Here is a 25304-nt window from a genome sequence, read left to right as displayed (position 1 = left end):
GTTGAAATAGGAATAAAATATCAATAAAAATCTTTTAGCTAGACAATGCTGGAGTTTTAAGGCAATGTGAAAAAATAAAATTTAATTGAAGTTTTCATGTATTAGTATATCTCAGCAATCTGAACAACTTGAGTGGACTGATCATGAGATCTCGTAGATAGGTTTCCACCTGGAGTGTATCATGTGGAATATCATATTCCAAGGTCTGCCTATAAGTTAATGATCAATTACACTAGGGGTGAAATTTATGTTTATAAAGCACATGACATAAAGCTGTGGTTAAAATACTCATATTTTAAAATCCCCAAACAACTTTAAGATGTTGAGTACCCTTCCAATAAGGAAAACTGGGTACAGTATTCCCTCACTTATCACGGGTATTATGTTCCAGACACCCCCCACCCCCGCGAAGTAAGAATCTTAAATTTATTCTACACTCTTAAACCTACATAACTTTAACAACATACATATACAGTACCACAAAATCCTGCGATATAGCAAGAAATCTGCGATAAATAATTAAATATAATATTTTTTAAAATCCCGCGATGCAGTGAGGCCATGAGTGAACCACAATATAGAGAGGGACTACTGTACTCTCATCATTCTTGTATCACTTCACTCTCATGAGCTTTGGCGTCACTTTATTTGTATAACTTCAACCATATCTAATGACATTCCAAAGTATTTTAGATGAGAAATAAATGGCAACTTGGAAATAAATAAGGCACTCAAACATTTTAGAGTAAACGTGGAGAATTCTACTGAGAGAAGAGCTGCCTTAAATTTTACCTACCTTTAAGAATAATAATATGTGTGTGTGTAAGTGTTTGTGTGTGTGTGTGTATGTGTGTGTGTGTGTGTGTTTGATGTGCTTGTTGGCCATTTGTATATATTTAGAAAAATGTTTATTCAGATTCTCTGTCCATTTTTTAAAATTCAGTTATTTGTCTTTTTACTATTGAGCTGTAAGTGTTCTTTATCTATTCTGAATACCAAACTCTTATCAGATATATGATTTTTAAATATTTTCTCCAATACTGTGAGTTGTCCTTTCACTTTCTTAATAGTATCCTTTAAAGCACAAAAACTTCTAAGTTGGATGAAGTGCAGCTTATCTGTTTTGTCATTTGTGCTTTTGGTGTCATATCTAAGAAGGTTTTACCTAACTCAAGGTCATGATCACTTCTATATTTTCTTCTGAGAGTTTCACAGTTTTAGCTTTGACATTGAGGTCTATGATCTATTTTGAGTTAATTTTTGTGTATGTTGTGAAGAAGGGGTCCAGTTTTCTTGTAAGAGTTCCCATATACAATGGTCTTTCTCGGCCACCATCAGTCTTTCCTCTTCAGCCTCCCATTTCTTCCTTACGTCTCATACTTGCTCTTTCCTATTGGACCCTCATTCTCCTATTTCTTTCTATGTTTAAGATTGGCCAAGGCTCTATACTTATTCTTTCTCTCCCTCTCCAAAATTTCTCTAAAAGCAGCATAATCCATTCTAACAGTTTTATTTATCATCTCTATTCAGATTAATAAAGATTGTTAACACTTAATGGGTTCTTACTCTGTGGCAGATGCTTTGCATATATTATTGGCTCAATTAATTTTCACAACGACCTTTATTAGCTCCATTTTACACTTGAGACATTTGAGGGCAAGGTCATACAGTCAGCAAATGAAAGTGCCTGGCTTTGAACTCAGGCAGTCTCACTCCTGTGCAAGCATGCTCCACCTTTATGCTTGTAACTACCATCAAGACTGGGCTCCAATTCCACTTTTTTCAGGTTGCCAGTTCTGATCACTTCATATGATATGGTCCTCCCATCTGTGTCACTTTTATGAATTTACTTTTTGGCCTATGTTATGGTCATTTACGTTCTCTCTCCTCCCATACTCCTGTATTTCATTACCCAATCATGTCCTCCGGTTCATCCATGTTGTTGCAAATGGCAGGATTTCCCTTTTTTATGGGTAAATAATATTCTCGTGTATTTGTGTATAACATTTTCTGTATTCATTCATCCATCAGTCGACACTTAGATTATTTCTGTATCTTGATTATTGTAAATAACACTGCAATAAATATGAAAGTGCAGATATCTCTTCAAGATACTTATTTAATGTTGTATGGATATATACCCAGAAATAGGGTTTCTATTTTTTAATTTTTTTGAAGCGACTTCATACTCTTTTCCACAATGATTGTACCAATTTATATTCCCACCAATAGTACACAAGGTTTCTCTTTTATCCACACCTTTACCAACATTTGTTATCTCTTGTTGTTTTTTTAATGATAGCTATCCTAACAAGTGTGAAGTGATATCTCATTATTCACAATTGCATTATTCAATGCAATTTTGATTTGCATTTCCCTGATGATTAGTTAAGCACCTTTGATATACTTGCTGGCCATTTGTAGGTCTTCTTTGAGGAAATGTTCATCTGTTCTTATCCTCTGCCCATTTTTTAATTGGGTTATTTAGTTTTTTGAGTTGTATGAGTTTCTTATATATTTTGGATATTAACCCCTTATAAGATGTATGGTTTGCAAATATTTTCTCCCATTCAAAGGTTGTTTTTAAATTTTGTTGATTGTTTTCTTTGCTGTGCAGAAGCTTTTTACTTTGATGTAGTTCCCATTTTATTTTGGCTTTTAAAGATGAAGCTAGTTGTCATATAGAAAATTTCACACTGTGGATTATCTGATTGCTCCTTCATGGAGCAATTTACCATGTTCCTCTATCCTGATATTTCTTGTGAAATGGAAGTGAGAAATAAGAGCTTGACTAAATTCTGCTGAAATGTTTCATTGGTATATTGATACAACATAATAAGAGCACAGAGTGGCTAATAGTTCCAATATCTATTATGTAATTTTATCACCTGGTTAAGATTGTAATCCCAAGTTTGTGATAAAGTAGTAACCTATGAATAATACCTTGTCATCTTGTAAAAACCCAATTCTTTATTTACTTTTCACTTAATTGTATTTAACATCTGTTGAGAATTTTTACGTTAATCAATTATTTCCTTAGGGGGTTGTAAAATAAAGTGTACATTTCTGATTACCTCATCAATGATATATTCCCAAATTGTTGATAATCCAAAATTTTAAGTATTACACTTTATTGTAATGGGAGAGTGCTAACCTTTGCTTTTCTTTTGTGTTTTCAGCAAAATGGGAAGCCACATTTTTATGAAAAGCCAATTGTTGAATCTTTTGAGGAAGCACCTCTTCATGTTATGGTTTTCACTTATATGGGATATGGAATTGGAACCCTGTTTGGCTATCTCAGAGACTTTTTGAGAAACTGGGGAATAGAAAAATGCAATGCAGCTGTAGAGCGAGAAGAACAAAAAGTATGTATGCACATCTGCCTTGATCTTTGTCAATGCTATTCTTCTCTAAACTGTTCTCAGAAGTGGTAATGCACATCCAGATCCTAAACAGGGTAAGGAGCTCAGGAACCACTTAGGGTAAATGCTATTTATTTTCAACCCTGGATCCCACTCCCTATGTATTCATAGACTTGTTTTTACAAATATTTATTGAGTAACCTATTATTTACCAGATACTGAACTAAGAGTTTTTTTCATATATTACCATATTTAATTTATGTAACAACTCCATGAGTTATATATTAAAATATCATTTTAGAGGTTTTTAAAAATCATAATATAAGAACAAGGTATGTGGGTAGGACTATACTCTGGTCTTCTAGTTGTAAGATGAGAATTATTTATGTTCTATCCTGGAAAAGAAAAATGAGTCTAAATGAAGTGCGAAATTTTGTTTCATCTAGATCAAGGCTTCTCAGCTTTGGTACTATTGATATTTTGGATTGGATAATTTTGGGGTGTAGGAGGTTACCCTGTGCATTATAGAATTTTTAATAGCATCCCTGACCTCTACCCGCTAGATGCCATTAGCTCTGTCTCACACACTTGTGACAATCAAAAATGCATCCAGACATTGCCAGATGTCTCATGGACTGCAAAATCACCTTTGTTTTAGAACCATTGATCTAGACACTTTCAATAGTTAATCTATAAAAGCATACATCATCCTCTTTTCACATAGAGCTAACAGAAACAACCTGGAAAACATTCAGCGATATGCAGAGCCTGCATTTTGTTAACACTATTTCTAAACTGGTTCAAATGATTTATGATGCTGTGAATCTTTTTTTCCTAAAAATTGATTTGGAAAACTATGAGTGTGAGCATGGATTATTCGACATGATGTAGCCTTAAACACATCTAAGCAAAGAAGATAGGTGAGACATGAATTTCAATGCAATGAGAGAACCTCAAATCCTGTAAATCAGCAACAGTACCTATGGTAAGATAAACACTTATTACAGTAATGCTCCCATGAACAAATCATGTGGGGCATTTCTTTTGAAATTGCCTTAAGTCAACTGTATCCGTTTCAGAAGAAAATTGAGCCCAAGTTTATTATTACTATTACTTCTGCCTTTAGCAAGTACGTGAACACATGCAATATACCAGGTAATGGGTGCTAACATACACTAAAGACAGGTCCTGCCATCAGAGAATTTGAAGTCTGGTGTACAAAAATAGACTCACAAGCAAATCATATGACAAAAAGTGATGCAGAGGAGGAGTGTGATGTGGGAAACAGAAATTTGTGTTCTGTGATTCCCTTGGGAAGTCAAGAAGGCATGATATTAGGTCTTCAATGATTATCAGGAAATTGCCTAGTGAGCAAGAGTGCAAAGAATGACATTTTCAGAAAAGGCCACTGCCTGTGCCAAGGTTCATTAACTTATTAAGCAAGTCAGATTCTCTTTGAGCATGTATTCTGTGCCAAGCATTGTTCTACAATTAGGGATACAAGAATAACCAAGGCAGATATGGTTCTTGCCTTCAGAGAGCTAACCATAAAAAAGCAATTGCAATAGAATCTGATAAGAGGTATTATAGAGGTAATAGAGGATGCCAAGAGAGCTAAAAAAGGGAAATATCCAACCCAAACTTGGTGATCAGTGAAGACTTCTGGGAGGAAGAGAAAGTTAAATTGAGATCGGAAGACTGAAGAATAAGTAGTAAAACCAAGGATAAGGCAAAATGGGACTGAAGGAGTCTTCAGGGACAGGAAGCATGGTGCAAAATTGTCCAGAGGTGAGAGAAAGCATTGTACATTCGAAGAACTAAGGAATTCCAATGACTGAAGTGTTGTAAGGGTGGAAGTACATAGGGAGAAGATTGTCTGAGGGGCAAGGAGGGGCCAGACCATAATGGGTTTATATAAGCCATGGATATTTAGTGTAAGAACAATGGGGAGGCATTGAAGGATTTCAGGCAGAGGAATGTAGATCTGTGGATTAGAAAGATCATGCTCACCACCCTATGAAAAAGGGATTACAGGAGGATAACACAGTGACAAAAAAAACAAAAAAACAGTTAAAAGGCTGATGCAGAAATCCAGGTTAAAAAAATTCTAGATGAGAATTTGGGCTGGGAATATGGTAGTGATAAGTGAAGTGGTAATAAGAGATAAGACCAAGAGATGTTTAAGAAGACAGTAAGGGATGATTGACATGACTTGAGGAAAAAGAGAGATGGACAGATCAAAGACCACGCCTAGGTTTATGACTTGAGTAACTGAGTAGAAAGAAAGTGGTGTAATTCACTGACATGGGAAATAGAGGAGGAAAAAAGAAAATCCAGTTGGAGGGGAAAAGTGGTCAATTCATTTTTGACAAGTTGAGTTTGAAGAATTGGCAGCTAGATATAGAGGTCTAAACCTCAAGAGAAAAGTCTCAGAAGTATATTCTGGCATCTTCAGTATATCTTGAGCATATCAATATTAATCAGACCCACAGAAGTAGATGAGATCTCTGAAGGAAAGTCTGTAGAGAGAAAAAAAAGTGGAAGGGTGAGAAGAGAACAAAGACCTTCAGAGAACTTAATTGATGTTAGAGATGGAATTCCAATTCTAGACTACAAGCAAAGTGACAACAGAAACGCTTTATAATGGTTTAGGAAAGAGATAATTTGTGCTTGAACTGGGGAAGAGGTAGAAGGAAAGAAAAAGGGAACTAACTATAGAGACGTTTGGGAGGTAGAATGAACAAGACTTGAAATAAGTATAGAAAATAATATAGAGGGAGGAATGCCAAATTCCTGCTTTGGTCAGATATGAGGATGGTAGCGGCATACCCAGCACAATGAAACGGTCTTATTTTGGCAAAAAGATGGTTGGAGACATAATTTTCAGGACATAAAGATTTTTGAATGGTGAAAAATATTGAAGCAGTTAAATCCAACAGGAAACAATCCAGCAGGCTCCCAGAGAACGTTACAGGTTACCTAGGTCCCAGCAGAGCTGATAATGAGACTGGGAAATTGGGACGAGGAAGCACATTCTTCTTGGCCACTCTCATGAAGATCTCCACAGCCCCTCCCTGACACCAGCTGGTCTGTTCTAGAAACTCTTATCACCAATCTGACTGGTCCCAGGGTAGAAGTAACATGCACAGTCAATCACAACATTCCAGAATTTTTGCTGAAACAAAGGGTTAGTCAAATGTAAATTTCTCAGGTGTGGCATCTCTTGGCAGGCCTAGGCTTCAGATCTGCCATCTATTATGTAACCTGTTTCAATATTTTTGCTCTGTCACCCCAGAGTGACTAGTTGTTTTGTTTTTTCTAAAGCATTTCTTACATTTCAAGCAGAACATATTTATATACATGCAAGTGGGTCCTCAGCACAGCCAACTCTGAGATGGTTGAAGATAGGAGGGTTATTGGGGAGAAAATGAAGGGGCAAGATGGTGCAGGTGACCTGTGATGCAGTCCCAGCAAAGGCCTCAGTGGGCCCCAGAAGGAGCTCTTGAGATGGCAGGGCCCTTCAGAAGCACTGAGGCAAGGGGGTTGCTAGGTAGGAACTGCCACCAGAGGGGAATTTGACCTTCATTAAACTGTCAGCTCCAACACTCTCAGAATCAGGGGAGGAAGGGGTGTTTTGGTCCTGAACAACATGACAGGTGCAGCACACAACAGCCTGTCTGTAACACCTACCTGCCCTGTTGTTGCAGAGACCACTTAAACCACCTCTCAGGGGGAAGACATCACATTCAATGAATCAGTGTGTTGTGTTTCTTTAAAAAATAAATAATTTCCCACCCATTTGATCTCCATGAAATAGAGAGCATCAGTCAATTAACTCACCTTAATAGATAATCCTTTTATATACATCCTTTTTATTATATTTCTTCCTTTTGAGCCCCTTTAGAGATTTAGAGGCTTTCAGAATAACAGGTGCTAATAAACTGCAATGGCTACAATCACCATATACTTTTTTATGGGACTAGTTCACTAGGCACTCTATCTCCAGTTTGACCTTTATCCTTTTAATACTTGCTCCCAGCCCTGAACTATTCTTGCTCTGTGTTAATAAGCTATCTGAGGTACATCTTGAAATCTCTGGCTGGTAACATGGAATGTGTTGCTTTTCAATGACTCCTGGTTCTTTTAGCAGAAGTGAACATTATTCTATTCTAAAAGCTGGTCACTGGGAGTACAGAACAGATTGTCCCATAAGACAAACCAGCCATGCACAAAATGACACCAGGAAAGAAAGTACATCCACAAAGTGGTGGTGGACAAGAGTTACTATGTTTTTTAAAGTATCATAAATGGGTATTGTTATTTCTGATTACACTCTTTGACTCTGTTCATTTTTTAATTTTTTAATCTTATTTTTAATAAAATTATATATATTTAAGGTGTACAACATGATATTTTTATACACATAGTAAAATGTATATAAAAATTTAAACAAATGCACATGTCCGTCTACCCCCTTCTTTTTACTTAATCAGATATAAGTATTTATTAATTAAATATCTCTATTTTCTCTCTTACCGGGACGACTTCTGGCGTACCAAAAACATGCACTTAAACTAAAGTGTTGCTACCAATTTAGAATCTTTTCTTTTTTTTTTTTTTTTTTGCTTTATTTTCTTCTTGACTTCTAACCCAAACTCCCTGAAATTGATACCAAAACATGAAGGCTCTGATAATTCTTTTTCTGAATCACTTGATTACTGATTCATTAGTATAAACGAAGTGAAAAGAATAGGAAAACCAAAATCTCTGTTGAAGAGAGCACTAAAAACATCACAGGCCCAGGGCAGCTAGTACCTCCCATAGACTCCACCCACCAGCAATACAGATACAAGGATTTTTCCTTTTTAAAAAAATTTTTTTTAATCCTTGCCTGAGGATGTTTTTTCATTGATTTTAGAGAGAAAGAAAAGGGGAGAGTGAGAGTGAGAGAAACATGGATACGAGAAAGAAACATCAATCCGTTGCCTCCATTATGTGCCCTGACAAAGGATTGAACCCACAACCTAGGAATGTGCCCTATCCAGTAATCAAACCCACAGCCTTTTGGTGCATACTACAACACTCTAACCAGTTGAGCCACCCAGACAGGGCAATACAAGTTTTCAATGTTTGTTTAATTTCTCCTTTTAACTCTTAATTTTTGGGAAATTTGTCTTTTTTTAAATCAAAGCCACTTTAGAGTTGAATTACAATTTATTAAAGACCTCTAGATGAATTACACTCTCAATGATGTAATGGCCCAACTTCTCAAAACCAAAAAAAAAAAAAAATAAGCAAATATAATTAAATAAATGTCAAGCATCATCAGAGATTTTAAAACCTTTATGCACAGCCACATTTGTCAATTCTTATGGTTTGTTAATAGGTTCATCAAGACTTACTGTAATGACACCAGACTGTTATAAAATATTTTAATTGCAATTTTGTGTTCATATTAGATCCAGACAGCCCTCGGTGACCCTGCAAGTAAATCCCAGACATTTCTAGCCCATCTTCAGAGATTTTTACTTCCACATGAAAGAAAGAGGGTTCAGCAAGTTGTAGCTACAGGAATCTTTAAGACACATCTCCAAATGTTCACATGAATTAAAACTTGTGGTTTTGCATCATGATGCAATAGCCTGATTCTCCCAGAGAGACTTCCTTCTGAGTAATTTGAAGTACAGGGTGCATTAAGATCACTGGGTGTGAGATACAATTTTATCTAAAACAAACAGATGGTGCAAGCACTGGTTTCCCTGTTTAGACCTGGGTGGGTCCAAACTCAGAGCTTTATTGGGTCTTCTCTGGGATTTAGCATGTTAGTCAGCATCTTGTAGTGTGGTAGTATCAGAGCAGTGCTTCTTAGTCTTGGCTGCATATTGGAATCACTTGAGAAGCTTTAAAAGATGCTAATATGTGGGCTTTATCTGCAGATATTCTGGTTTAATTGTTTTGTGTTGTGCCCTGGCTGGTGGGGTTCATAAAAATTTCCCAGGTGATTCTCATGTGCAGTCCAAGTTAGAAACAAGTGTTGTAGAGCAATACTTCTCAATTTTTACTATACAAACAAATGGTCTAGAGATCATGCAGATTATCCTTTAATAGCGTTGGGATGGAGTCAAGGTTCTGCAGCTCTAAAAAGCTCCCAAGTGATGCCAATACGGGTGCTCTAGGGACCACAAGTTGATCCTTCTCATCAATATCACACAAGAACTTGTTAGAAATACAAAATTTCAGGCCCAGCTCACAACTTCTGAAGCAAAATGTTTATTTTTTCATAATCTCTAAGTGATGAGGACACATTAAAGTGTGAAGTGTAAGAAGCATTTCTACTCTAGAGGCACTCAATTTGAAGTTCAGTTATCTCCTGTGTTCAGGTGTAAATAGTTTTCTGAGACTCAATTTCAATATACGGGTGTCCCTCCACACCAACAAACAATTTTTGGACAGGGATGTCCAAGAATTCAGCTAAATTCTGACACTAGCTACCCATTACATTACGTTAGTACATTTAGTCACTAGCTCTTCTAGATGACTACATATTTTATACTTTCTGCTTTTCTTTCCAAACTTCCAACACTTTTCTTCCTCCTGACTTTCAGCTAATAATCTTGCTCCTATTTCATTGAGAAGTAGAAAAAAGTCAGAACTTCCATATGCTTCCTCAGCCACCACTTACGTGACCCTGTGCTCACATAGTTGACCTCCCCATCACTTCTCATGACCATAGAGTAGATGTCTGGGCTCCTGTCCAGGCCACTGTGCAGTCTGCCTATACACCGGATGCCATTTATCAGCAATCACTTAGTCTTGATATGTTCAAAACTGCACTTGAGCTTCCCCTCTAAACTTGTCCTTCTTAACAATCTTTCCCAGAGCAGTAAATGGCAACTCCATCAATCCAGGTATTCTGGCCAAAAACCTCAGTCATTCTTGACTCCTCTCTTTCTCTTGGACCCCAAGTCAAATCTGTCCCCAAATGCTGTTGGTGCTATGTTTAAAATATATTTGTTTTTCAACTATTTCTTACCACCCCTGATGCCACACCAACTTTGTCCAAACAACCATCTTCTCTTGCCTAGATGTAACTTTCTTCCATGCTCAACTCCTCCAACCTCTTCTCAGCTAACAATATGATTTCTTTAAAACCTAAGTGAGGTCACTTGGCATCAGTGGGAAAAATCCTTTAAAGCCTTTTCTTCTCACTGAGAGTAAGAGCCAGAGCTGGCCAAGGCCCTACAGAATGCAGCCCCCACCCCCACCTTAATCTCCACTTTCATCTCCCCTATGCCTCGCTCTCTCACTGTGCCTCAAACACTGGGACCTCCTCATTCCTTCTCAAGAAGAGATCATCTGTACCTCCCTCAGGGATTTTTCATTCCTTTCCCTCTGCTTGGCATGGTCCTCCCTCGGCATGACTCTTTCTCACTTCCCTGACTTAACTATCACTAAGAAATCAATAGCTTTAAATATAACGGGAATCACTGGCCAGTGAAATCTTCAATCTTTCCAATCAAGCTTGGTTGCAAATACCTTCTGGCTGTTTCTAAAAAGCACATGCATCTTCACAAGGGATGAATTTTTTTTCACAGTTGTATCTAGCAGAAGACCCTGTCCCATAGGTTGGCAAAACAACTCTAAAATCAAAGTTCTAGAAATATTTTGTAAAATAAGACTATGACTAAAAGTAAAATTAGAAGATCACAGCCTGCTCACAGTGAATACTCAGGTACACACATTCCTTTGCAAGAAAGGATCTATGATAATAGGCAGGGCTGGTTGATTTTGATAAGGTAGAGCTATGCTAATGTGTACAACTAGTACTAAGCCAACACGGGGAATGGATGGGGTATCACCAGCCTTAATAAAGAATGCTTCCTCGAACTCATGTATTTGTTTCCTCTTTTTATTATAGATTAATGAGCAATAGCAGTCTCTTTGTGCATCCTTTTTGTCTTTTTCATACACTTAATTACACATATGTTCATTTGCACTTACCCTGTCTTTCCCTTAAATGAGATCATATCATACACATTTATGACTTACTTTTTAAAATCAAACTGGAGATCTTTACATGACAGTACAGAATTATATCATCCCTTTTAATAATTGCATGATGGTGTGCCATAATATGGATGTGTGTTTATTTATTGAATCACCATATTTTTATTATTGCAAATAATTATTCAATGAACAACACAAACATTTATTTGAGGATAATGCCCAGAAGTTGCTCTCTGGTTCAAAGAATGTACATTTTAACATCTAAGAGATTGGTAAATTGCCTTTTAAAAAAGTTTACCTAGCTAGACTTACCAGCAGTATCTGAGAGTTCTTGCTTCCTTACCAGTACTTAATAACATTGACCTTATCAGCATTTAAAAAATTTTTTGTCAGTCTGATAGGTGAACATATTTTTGTTCTTCTCTAATTTGCATTTCCTGATTAGATTCAGACTGAGCTCCTTTTCACATGATTATTAGTCATTTATACTTACTCCTCTTGAATTGCCTACCCATAACATTTGCTCATATTTTATTAAATTATTTATTCTTACTGATTTATAGGAGTTCCTTCTATATGTCCTTATACTAATAACTTGTCTGTTAAGTGTATTTTAAATATTTATTTAATTCTGCTTCTTGGCTTTTAACTTTTTCTATGTTATATTTAGCTGCACATACAGTTTTAATTTTTAAATCATATGTATAGAATATTTCTTTTATGTTTCTTTGCTATTGTTGTTATTTTGCTGTTATTTCTTTTTTCTTCGGGGATGGGAAGTTAATCTTGTTTAGGAAGTCATTCCTTTTTATTTTAAAGTTATAATATAATTTTCTATAATTTAATTCAGTATTTTTACGATTTTATGTGTTTATTTACACATTTAACCCACAAACCCATCTAGACATTATTTGTATTTGCTGTGTGAGGTAGGAGGACTATTTTTTAAAAGATTTTTAATTGTATTAATATCACTCATTAAATAGGGTTTTTTTACACACTGATTTGATCTATTTTTTAGGTAAATGTGTAAGTTTTAGGTAATTCTTAAAGATTTTTTCTCTCTGTAGAATTAGCTTATCAGGTATTGGATTTTAAGAAAAATTTTATTTTAATTAATTAGCAATACATTAAATATAGGTTAACTGAAAATTTTGACATTTTAATAATATTTAGTCTATTTAGAAAGATGATATGTCTCTATATTTATTTTTTTAATAGAATTTTATAATTTTCTTTATTCTAAAGTTCCATCATTTCCTCTTTGATTACTATTTGCCTATGATTCTTTTTTTTTTTTTATCATGCTGCTATATGAATACTACCTTTTTCCCTATCCCATATTCTAATTAGTTATTGATGGCTTATAGGAAAGCTATTGTTATTTTCATATGAATTTCAAGTATTGCCACTTTAATGAATTCTCTCCTTAGTTGTCACAGTTTCTCAAATACTTGAATTGCAATTTCTTTTCTTTCTTTTTCCCTGAATTCATAGAGTATTCTGTGAAAATACTGGACATGAATGCTCATTGAACTTTCCAGGCACCTATGAAATAGGAATCATTATTCCCATTTTCACATGAAAAAAACTGAGCCCAAGAGGGTTAAAAAAAACTGGCCACAGGTTATACAAATATTAAATGGTGGAGCCAGATTCACACCCCTCTATGTTAACTACATTTACTCTAACTCTGCTGTGGACATCTGTCAGGCACTATGCTTTTTAACATATAGACGATCACCTCCACCACACATTGGCCTTATTATCTCCACCTTATGAAGAGGAAATTATTATTGGAAGAGTTAATTGACCTGTTCATGATCATAAAGCAAATAAAAAATGAAGCTCAGCCTTAGATCTGTCTGCTTCCAAAGCCCTGTACAGTATGTTGCCCTAAACCAACAGATCTCTTCTACAGACCACATATACCTGGCACCTTCATCGTATAACCTTTCAGTATAGACATGTTTCCTGTTGGAGCCATTTGAGCAGATATTTTCCCATCCCGGCTGCCCTTCTCTGAGAGCAACTTGTCAAAGGACTTTTTGAAATCTGACACCCAATCCTGGACACACTTTCTTGATTCCTCCATTCTCAAACATTTGAGTATGTGTGTTTGTATAATAGCATTTGATTACATCATGGGTTGGCCATTCATGGTTAATGTATACAATTTATTCCCCTAATTAAATTATCAGCCTCTTCTGTGCTAAAAGTATGTCCCATACCTGGAACTTAGGTGTTAGTGGATAGATATGTTATTTGGAACTAGATCATATTTTCCCATAGAAACAAGTTATTTTACAAACAGCTGTTTTCCTGGCTAGTCTTCAAGGCCCATTTAGTTAAGATCAGTGTTCTGATGGAGAGGAGTCAACAGGATTAGGGAAGGACAAACAAAATCTTCCTCTACTTTCAGGGGACAGAACTAGACCTGGATAAACTCTGAGATGGTATTGCAATTTCTTGTAAGTTTTCCTTGTGAGCCATGAAAAACTGTAAATTGTCCTTTAAATCTATTACAAAAAAACTTGTTAGTTATGTTATTTGAGTCCTCTAGACTTATTTTATGTTTACTCAAACTTACAATTTCTGAGAAATGTGTGTTAATGTCTTCCACTGGGATGGTGGATTTGTCAAGTTTTCTTTCTTATGTATTTCAACTTAACTGTCAGATGCTTAAAAGTCCATAGCTCTTATAATTTTTGGTGGATTTTTCCTTTTATTGTGCTTTTATTTTGTACTTTATTTTGCCCAACAGGAACATTTGCTTTTTTGTCAACAGCCAACTCTTCATTTTCAGTTTTCATCCTTTTCAGAAACATGTGTCTCTTGTAAGCGGCATATATGTTTATTTGTAAAACAAATGTAAAGGCTTCTGTATTTTAATAAGATAATCTAATTTACAAACAATTACTTACTTGAACCACATGAAACTGATGTTTTTATAGGTTAAAATGTCAAACACTGGCAACTCTATATAGTTAAACCTAATATTTTAATTACTCATGTGTTTAAACTTATTTCTGCTACCTTTATATTTGACACTGACATTTTCTGTTGTTTATTTATTTTTAATTTTAACTATTTCTTCTTTTGTACCTTTGGTATATTTGATTGAGGTTTTTTTCTGAATTTTTGTCCTTATCACTCTTAGGAAGTCGTATATAGTATTTCCCCTGTTATTTCAATGATTCTTTTAGAATATTTAACACATATATTTAGAATTTAGATATCATTTTTCAGTAACTAGAATCTCCCCCTACCATGAGAAGAATTTAATAAACTTTCACTTTCTCTCTTCCGCACACCCATTCTCCACATTGTCATTTATTTATTTTTTTAGTTTCTGTTTCTTCATACTGCATAAATAAGACTACTTGAGCTAAACCACATTTCATCAGTGCCTGCACTCACTATTTTTCCTCCTTAGTTATTTCACTGTTTGTTTTGTTGAGGTGCACACTCAATTATTACAGAAAAGGCCTGTGGGAGTTAAACTCATGACTTCTTTTAGACATTGGAATGTTTTTATTTGGCTTCTCATTTGATTGTTGGTTTGGCTGAGTACAGGATTTTAAGTTGAAAATAATTTTCCCTCATAATGTTTTCGACAACTTTCACCTCAGTCTGAAGCTATTTAAAATTCTTATTCTCTTGAATATAAACTGTCTTTCCCCTTTTTGGAACACTTTTGAGATTTTCCCCTAAATTCTTAGAGATCTAAATTTTAACCAAGATGTATAATGATTTTGGTTTTTACTTATTTGTTTCATCTTATCTAATAGATAATTTACATTTTAGGATTCAAACCTTTCTTTCTCTCTGGAATTTTTCCCTCCTCCTTCTCCTCCACCTCCTTCTTCTTCACCTTTTCTTCCTCTTCCACTTCTTCTTTCAATATTGCATCTCCTATTAGATCTTCTGAATCTGTCCTTCATAGCTCTTGACTTTTCCTTCATATTTTCATTTCTCTTTTTTCATTAACTGCTAAAAAATAGCTTATTATTTTAGCTGATTTATTTGTTTTTCAGCTATATCCATTATACTTTTAAATATTTTATTTTTAAAGGATATATTGTTTTATTGTGTCTCTATAAATATGTCATATACGTATATATACATATATAAATAATTCTTTTTGCTCTCTTGTCTTTTTATAGATGTTAGTTTTTCTGCTTGTTGAATTTGATGCCTCTTACTATGCTAGTTTTCCTTATATAGTCGTGACACTTTGTTTCATGCTCATTTTTGTATTTAAAATTCTTATTTACACACATATTCACCTATCTTGAGTGATTGTAGAAGGAAATAGAATGAGTTTTCAGGAATAGTAGCTTGTGTTCTTACTGTGTGGGCCCCCCACATTGAGGCATTGCTCTTCTGTTCAGCTCTTGTTCCCCACCACAGTGCTTTGTCCTGTGAACAATGTTACTGCTTCTTACTTATTAACTCAATACAAGGAGGACAAGAGATCTAGGTTCCCAGTTATTCACCGTGAGTATCAACTTATTAGCTCGGAGCTCCCCCATAGGAAGTTTATGTCCATAACAATCTTCTCTACAGATGTTTTAGAGCTATGGTTTCCTATTGTTTTATATCTCCATTGATCAGGTCTTATTTATTTTCTATATTTTGTGACTTCAATATTTCTGATTTATGATACTCTTGACTGTCTTTCTGGCATTTATAAATTTATTTTGTTTTTAAATTCCTATTTTTTATTATTTCACAGGACTTTTAGTAACTGCTATGATGAAGTAACCACTTGAGCTAATGCCGACCCTAGGACTTTTAGATGAGTAATAGAATATACATATAAGCACTGAGTCCACCATGTTTACTCAGCCTTCAGTTTTTTAATAAGAAAAATTAAATGTATCCATTGTTCCTTTGTGTTTCTCATACTTCAAAGGACTGTTTATAACATAGTTACCCTTTTCAACAAAATAGAAAACGCAAACATTTTATTATTATTCTGAGCGCAACCCTGGTAAGGAAATAATGATATAAAATTAAGTATTGGGTGAGAACAGAAGTGTCAATGTAGGAACAAATGAATAACAGTGCTCAATAATGATACTTTCTCTACAAATCCATGATTCTATTTGCTACTGAATGGGCATGTAATTAAGTCAAATAAGAAAAAATATGCTTCCAAATTTGGGAGATTTTCTACAATGGGCCATGGATATGTCCTCCTTATTTCCTTATAAACACCTAGCCCTGCAACACGATCTATTGAAAAGAGCATTGGTTTTAGAACAAAGTACAATCCCCAATTTGTCCACAGAAATTTTATGCCTTTCCATTAACTATCTATAAAACTTGAATAGAAATATCTGTAACACTTGGAAAACTATGAAGAAACTTACAAGTTTAAAGGTAGAAAAAGAAAGGTTGTCATACTGCAGAAGAAACAAGCCATTTTGTAGCTACATTTTTAGGCTTTGCTGTGTGGCTGACTCCTGCTGCACCTTACCCTAAAGTGATTGTGTCCTTATAGCCTGAGATGTACTCTCACATCTAGTCATTTGTGTCAGGAAAAGAAAATAGAGTGAGTAGGTCAAGTGACAAATTAAATCTACAGATGGATAAAAATATTGCAAAGCTATTGCAATGCTATCCTATTGCAAGGCTTGTTTCTGCAATATCTAGTCTAGTTTCATTTTCTGGTATGCTTAAAATGCTGTGGGAGTCTTAACTGAGACTAGAGGACATTGACCTTTGCGAGGTGTTGACTGCTCCTGAAGAAATCTCACTGGTGTTCAAAGGAATGCCGTAAGGTGACAACACACCCATGCACTGGTAGGGAGCCTCACAGGTGCAGAGGAAGAGAAGGAGGAGGTGCCAAAAGCAAAGAAGTTCTTCCCTGGACCAGATTTTGAGTTCTAAGTGGGTTTCCAAGCTCAACTGTCCCTCTCAGGAACATGTAACTATATTGTAGGTTATTTTTTGTCATTCCTGGTGTTTTAAAGGGAAGCTTGGACAAGCTGGGTGGGGCAGATGCCATCCTGAGGTTACCCTAAAGTGACTACTGAGGAAGTGGTTGAAGTGAGAGGTTGACTGGAGTTCAAGTCACTTTTCTGAATCTGATTTTCCTCACTTGTCAAATGGGTATTTGAACTGTATGATTCCCATGACCCCTCTGCCCTGATATATAGTGCATCTTGTGGTTCCATGTCCAAAATTAATTTTGTTTTAATTTTGGAGACATAATATTTTGGTTCTTTTCTACCTAATACCAACCATTTTTCCTTAATCAACTGTTAAGTTCTCTCTTAAGCCACCTGTTAGTTTTATTTTAAGATATTTCATAAAATCTATAACCATAATTTCAGAGTTCAGAAATATTACTTAAAGGCCCACTTGTCTCTTTTATCTAGATAGGATGAGTTATTTATGGACCCTACCTGTCCCCTTACCCATAAACCCTTGCTCAAAAATTGTTTGCAGATGAAATATTTGCATGGTTCTTCCAGGGCTTCTCCTAGTCTTCAATTACAAGTGAGATACAAAAAACAGTGGACAAAAGCTAAACTTCTGCTACTGTTATATACAGGACTTCGTGCCACTATATCAAAACTTTGAGAATTTTTACACACGGAACCTATACATGAGAATCAGGGACAACTGGAACCGGCCGATATGCAGTGCCCCGGGGCCTCTGTTCGACTTGATGGAGAGGGTGTCAGATGACTACAACTGGACATTTAGGTGAGGCAGCCACCTCGGTTGAAAGAAAATCCTTTCAATGAAATCCTATCATGGGTACCAGATTACAGATCTGAAAAACCAAAGCATGGAAGCAGCTGGTCTTCCATCATTCAGAGTTTTGCAAGACCTCATATGCCAGTGGGGGAAGTCACAGTAATTATGCCACCAAGGGTGACCTGTTTATATTACAATTTAAGCAAGATGGGAGTCAGAAGGTGCAGAATACACAGAACCAGTAAGGAAAAGCCCTTTTTAGCTTTATTTATGTATTATACCCTCCTACTCTTGCTGAAGGAAACAGTAATGACTGTGGCTTTTTCTCATTTAGAAAGTTTTTGCTGAAATTTAAACCAGAGCACAGGTGTGATGAAAGTGAGTGCCCAAGGCAAATCAGGGCTAAATAATATTGCATGGCTTGCGTGCCTTTTTGTAATATTCTAAATACTCTACCCAGCTTCATTATGGTGATACTTTCCTCTAACGGCAAACCACTTTGTGGTGACAACAATGAAAATTTAAAAGAAAATATATGACTTGGGCTAGACCCAAGGTCTCTTTGGGAGAGTCTTTTCTGGAGCACTAGGATGATATTAAATAACAAAGTCCTTTGTTCTCACCTGCCCTTCTTTCTGCAGGTTCACTGGAAGAATCATCAAAGATGTTATCAACATGGGCTCCTATAACTTCCTTGGCCTGGCAGCCAGGTACGATGAATCTATGAGGACAGTGAAGGATGTTTTAGAGGCATTTGGTGTAGGTGTGGCCAGTACAAGACATGAAATGGGTATGTATATTCACTATTTTGAGATTTTGTCCTGTTGGGTCTGAGAGTCCCTGTGGCTGCTTCTCAAATCTACATCATATCTATACTGTGTGCCTCAAAAATCTACTACAAAATGCGAAAGGGAAAAGGTATATGAAAGTCTTCATGAAAATTTCAAACATTATGCTCTCACCAAATAGTTTATTAATTACAGATTTTAGTCCATCAGAGTTTGTATTTTTTAATAGAGCTTTCCTGACTTTTTAAATCTAAAATAGCAACTATTGTCTCTTTTGTCTTGTACCTTTCTTTTTCTTTTTTTAAACAGCTTTATTAAGGTACAATGATATTCAAAAAACTGTACTTATTTTATATATACAATTTAATGAGTTTGGACATATGTATTCAGCCATGAAACTATCACTTCAATCAAGGTAATAAACATTATCTATCACCTCTGAAAGTTTCTTAGTGCTCTCCTTTTTTTGTGGTAAGAATACTTAACATGCGATCTACCCTTTTAACAAATTCTTAAGTTTGCAATAAAGTATTGTTAACTACAGGCACTATGTTATACAGCGGATATCTAGAACTTACTCACTTGCAAAACTGAAACTTTATAGCCATTGAAAAGTGACTTCTCATTTAGATTTGGGTCTTTCTTCCACTTTTCTGAATGATGTCCTGTCTCTGCTACTTAAAAGATAAGCTTCTGAAGGAAGAACAGGCCTGATGACTGTTGTGTTGAATGAATGAATAAATGATGAATAAATGGGCAAGGTGGAACAAACTGCTTATTTATTTCTTTTCTACCTGAAATATTCTCTTATTCAGAGTGAAATTAATGAGAAGGAAACTACTACTCCACTTCATGGAGAAAGAGCAATGCATGCTTCCACCTATGAAGGTCTTTGCTATTCCTGGCACATTGTTTTCTTATATATCATCTTATTTATTCCTCACAAAAATCCTGTGCTGTGGTATTATTCCCATATTCTAGAGAAATAAATTAAGGTTCATAGTGATTAAGTGATTGATCCATGATGGATTATTAATGTACTTAATTCCTAGCATAGCTCAGTGATTTCTATTATAGCAGTTTCCCATCCAGGATAATATATGTAGGTTCCCACAGGTCCATATCTGGCCTAAGAATCATAAATAAATATGTTAAAAAGAGATTTATTATTAATAAAAAATGAGTCACAACTTAGATAACCAGTTGGAAGAAGGGCTCTAAAAACATAATTATTTAGATCTGTGTAATAAATAACAACTCAAATTGAACAAAGTAACTTTTTAATTCAAGTAACCATTAAATATTTAGCTAAAGCTCCAGAATGTATAAGTGGTTCCCCCAATTTTTTAATAAAGACATCTCACTTATCTTTATTTGAGACATGAGGGCTGGAGGTGTGAAAAGCAGGGTATGAAAAGAAGGTTCTACTCCAGTTAGGCCTGGGTTACCCACAATGCCTCATTTGGCAATGGGACAGAGACTGGAAGAAGACCTCTGGTCATAAGAGACATACAGTCGGTAACATTTGGGAGTTTCCTCTGGTCATAGTGACACCCAATACCAGAACTGTTAACAAACGAGACAGAAAACACATTCCTGAACATGATGAACCCTACCCCTCAACTCACTGAGACAGAACACTCCCCCATCACAGCCTGCAGAACCTGAAGCACAGGAGCTTGACACAGGAATTGGTTTTCCTCCAGTAGAAGTCACATGCAAAATATGGGTCCCTGACTCTGCAGGCTCAACAAACCCAGAGAACCAAGCAGAGGTGAAAATCTTGATTTGGACTGCCTGCAGCCTCAGTTATTTCCCTACCTACTCACCGTTTTGAATAGGCGGGCTTTTAATATTTACCTGCTTCATCAAGCTCTCCAGCTCAAGCTCTAGGAAGATTTTAACAGTTTGCAAGTAAACAGTCAGAAAGCAAAATAGAAGACACCCACACTAATTTTAGGCAAATAAAAGGACTAAAAACAAGGATATAAGCAATCCAAAATAAATAAGTAAACAGGATAAATTTAAAATAATTCTGAAACATAAATAGTAGCCTAAACATAACATGCAAGAATTAGTAGCATAATTTTGAATGTCATTTACTTAAGAAATATAAGTAACTTTTGGAAAACTTAAACTATATAGTCTTAAGGAAATGTTTAATAGTGTAAGTAGATTAACAATGAGAACTTGGTATTACAGAGACTTAATTTTTAGTAACCAAATAGTTTCTTGAGGAACCAAAAGTAAAGTTTAAGAGTGTTTAATCACTTAAGAATATCTCCCACAGCTTTAAAAATAATTTCCAATGTCCTGGGGAGAAAAAAAACACAAAAATTACATTATAAAATAGGAAAAATTAAGCAAAAATGAATATCTAGGGGAAGTATTTAAAACATAACAAAAGGATAGAAGACCACACATATTATTTTGACCAAAAATATGTAACTAGAACATATTTGCCTATTGAAAGAACTAAGATTTCACCAAAAAACAAAACTCAACTATGTGCTGTAATCAAATAAATACAATTAAATTAAAGTTATTACAAAGGATAAGGGTAGAAAGATAGGTCCCAGCCAGACACCTGATTCCCACTTTCATGCTGCAACCACCACCAAAATACCTCAGTGCCCAAGAGGGAGATTGACTTAGTTGAAGGAGCTGCAAAGGAGTCCAAGGGTAAGGTTATTTGCCAAACCTGTACCTGCAAATGTTCAAACTAAGCCCAAAATATACCTAGAAACAATACATTTCCAGACAGATATTACAGAATTGCAAGTGCTATGTTTAAGAACCAAAATGATGTACTGCTGTTCATTTTGGGTACAACTAAAAAATAATGGAATATGGAATTAAGGGAGGTTTTGACACTCTTGTCAGTCAATTTAACAATCCATGGGCTGATGGCGTTGGGAGAGCTGGGCAGTTTTTATATTCTGAATATGAAACAGAGTGAAATGACAATTTGGAGTCATAATCAAGCATTTAAAATGTCTGATATTTTACATTTATATCTTCTATACTCATGTTGTTTTTTGTTAGACTGCTCCTTGATCTAGGCTGTATTCTTCAAATTGTATGTGTGCCATGTGTGACAGCTTTGGTAATTACAGCATAGTTTATCCTAATAACTTAATGTGCTGTGAAAGATTAGAAATTACTAAGGGTTTGTGTGTGTGTGCGTGTGTGTAACATTGTGTTGTGAATTTGTAAACTCTAGAGTGAACAGGTTATCAAAAGTTGAAGAGTCTTATACTCAATATTCTCTTTTTAAGGTGACTTGTTTCCCTATTTTTAGTTGGAAGCTCACTAGAATAACTGCAAACTGGTTCAGAAACTACATGGATCTTTACTTAGACTTTCAGCACTGGGATTGAGAAATATATAAAAATTGTTCATAATGTCAGAGTACTAACATCAAACAATAATCAATAATATTTCTATTATGTAAAATATTACCACATTGACCTTTGAATTTCTTTACTGGAAAGAACTATTTAAGTATCTTTGTATGTGAAAGATGTTTACTTAAGTATATTGGTTTAAAGATGAAAAATATAGTGCAGCAAACTATAAGGCAAAGTATTAAATGCACAATTGCTTGTTTCCTTTCATATGAATTAAGCTTAAGTAAACAATAAGCTGAAACTTAAAAACAAATAAATAACAATCTAAATGTGTGGTGCAAATGGGAACAAGAAGAAAAGCAGAAATTAAGCTTAAGTTATAAATCATTAAAGATATTCACCTTAGAGGAATTATACAGAGAGCCCATAATGAAAATAGATACAATGCCTATATCCTCTATTCATTGTTACACAGCAGATATACCTAGCTGTTTATTTCTTTTGTACAACTGGAAATTAGTAGGATAATGAATGTGGGAGGCTCTGAAAATCACGTGGTTCAATTTAATATTTCACAAGCTGATTAGAAAAAAGTACAATAAAAATTAAAAAATGAAATAGTGATAGGAGATCATAAAGTACCTCCTAGTCCTTGAAAAGTGAAGAAGAGAATAAACAAAGATATAGAGAACATTAACAATATAATTGTTAAGTTTAGTTTAATATTAAGAATATATTAAATTTTGGGACTCTGGCCAAGATGGAGGTCTAGACTGACATGCTCCATCTCCCACCACAACTAAGAGGAATACAACTACTCCAAAACCAGAAATAATCAGAAGTTCCAGAATATAAATGGAAGTCTAACGTATGAAGTTATAAAGAAGTGGTGCTCATCTGGACAGGTAGGAGGGGCAAAGCTGGGATAGAGAGCTCAAGTTGTGCTGGCAGTGGCAGCAGCGGTGATGGCAATAGGACAGTGGTAAGCACAAACACCTGTATTTAAGGGGAGGTGAGAAGAACCTGGGGAGCACCCCTGGCTGCAGACCAAACCCATCAGCTTGCAATTCTAATGCCAGGGAAGGCAGACCCCTATTGCCTTGGACCGTGAGGCCTGGAGTGGGTGGGGATGGAGGAGAAGGCCCCCGTTCTCCCAGCAGAGAGTGAATGGCAGGAATCCATCTTAGACCCCCACCCCCATGCAAAACACTACAATGTGGTGAGAAGGATCTCTGGGTTGTGACAAGTGCACGGGGCTCCACCCCCTGTAGCATAGGAGGTGTGACAGCCCAACCCAGGAAGCAAAGGTAAACACAAAACTGTCAGGATGGCACAGATCATGATAGAGATTTTGGTGATACAGCTGACTAGACAGCAAATATCTAATCTAATGAAGCAGCAGATAGGAAATCTTTCTGAGGCACAGTTCAGAGCTTTGGTTAAAAAATTCTTACAGACCTAACAGCAGATCTTAAAACAAGACAGGGAAGGAATGAAGGCTAGTCCTGCTGAAATGAACAAAAACACATATGAAACTAGTGGTGAGGGAAAGAAAACCATGGATCAAATCAACAAATCGGAACATAGGGAAGGAACAAACAGTCAGCCAGTGCAGAAAGAGGAAACGAAAAGTGAGGAAAATGAGGAGAGACTCAGAAACCTATGGGACAGTTGTAAGCAGGCCAACATCCAAATCATAGGGTTGTCAGAAGGTGAAGAAGAAGAACTAGAAATGGAAAAATTATGTGAAAAGATAATGAAACAGAACTTCCCTCACCTGAGGAAGGAAATAGACTTACAGGTCCAGGAAGCACAGAGAGTTCCAAAAAAACTGGACCCAGGGAGAACCACACCAAGACACGTTATAATCAAAATATCAAAAATTAAGGAGAAAGAGAGAATCTTAAAAGCAGCAAGGGAGAAGAAGAGAATTACATACAAAGGGTTCCCAATATGACTATCAGCTGATTTCTCAAAAGAAACTCTGCAGGCAAGAAGGGACTGGCAAGAAATATTCAAAGTAATAAAAAATAATAAAAAGCAAAAACCTACAATCTTTGATTACCCTGCAAAGCTGTCATTCAGAATAGAAGGGCAAAGAAAGTGTTTCCAGGACAAAGTAAGGAGTTCCTCAGATCCAAATCACTGTTATATGAAAAGTTAAAGGGATTTATTTAGGAGAAAGAGGATCAAAACTATGAACATTAAAATGAAAACTGTATCACAACAACCAACAACAGAAGACAGGGAACCGAAACAAAGGCAAACTAGTAGGCAATGAGAGTGGGAAAAGAATCATAGGTGTGGGGAATATTATGGGGGGAGGTGAACAGGGAGGAGGGAGGGGGGAAACTGAGGGAGATGGTACAGGAATTAGGAAGCATTGTAGGAGGGAGTGGAGTAGACAGGAAGATGTTGAGAAGAACTATATGCACAACCAATGGGCATGGACTAAGGGGGCAGACAACTGAAGGGTGGGGGGTCACTGGGTGGAGGGGAACAAAGGGAAAATAAATTGGGACAACTGTAACAGCATAATCAATAAAATATATTTAAAAAAAGAATAAAGAAAAAATATATTAAGTTTTGAACCTTAAAACATTATCAGTATACTGCATCTTTTTAAATAGTCATTGAAATTTCACAAAAATGTGCTATACATTATGCCACAAAGGAAACCTCATTAAATTTCAAAATATGGAATCTATATGTCATTGGCTTATTGGATCAGAGTAAAATAAAGCTAGAAATTAATAACAAAATTAGAAGCTAACATTTTTTTAAAAAGCAACTGAGGATTTTAAGTCCTCTCCTAAGAGACCCTTGAATCAAAAATGGAATAAATTCACAGTTACATCATCTTCATAAAGTAACAATTATGGGAACTCCACAGGATCCAGGTAGTTGTGTACTCAGAGTAGCATATATGTTCTTTCTTAGTGAAGAAAGATTGAAGCTAATAAATTAAGCATTCAGTGCAGTAACAAATAAAAGGAAAGCAGAAGTCTTAAATTATTAAAGATAAAAACATAAACTTATGAATTACAGAAGAATAATTACTATTGGGCTGAGTCATCTGTATG

The 25304-nt window shown here is 35.6% G+C and overlaps 1 protein-coding gene across 1 annotated transcript in view; it reads left to right on the top strand.

Annotated features, from left to right (window-relative positions):
* Positions 1 to 25304, top strand: part of SPTLC3 (serine palmitoyltransferase long chain base subunit 3) — a 147761-nt gene that overhangs the window by 32498 nt on the left and 89959 nt on the right. The window contains exons 2-4 of the mRNA XM_090285212.1: positions 3180 to 3365; positions 17935 to 18089; positions 18725 to 18873. Coding sequence (XP_090141338.1) covers positions 3180 to 3365; positions 17935 to 18089; positions 18725 to 18873 — 490 coding nt within the window. The remainder of the gene's footprint in view (positions 1 to 3179; positions 3366 to 17934; positions 18090 to 18724; positions 18874 to 25304) is intronic.

The sequence above is a fragment of the Furipterus horrens genome, unplaced genomic scaffold (assembly GCF_987537825.1).
Source record: "Furipterus horrens unplaced genomic scaffold, mFurHor1.1.pri manual_scaffold_8, whole genome shotgun sequence".
NCBI lineage: Eukaryota > Metazoa > Chordata > Mammalia > Chiroptera > Furipteridae > Furipterus > Furipterus horrens.
Note: the sequence above shows the minus strand (reverse complement) of the source record. Positions and strands in the feature narration are given on the sequence as shown.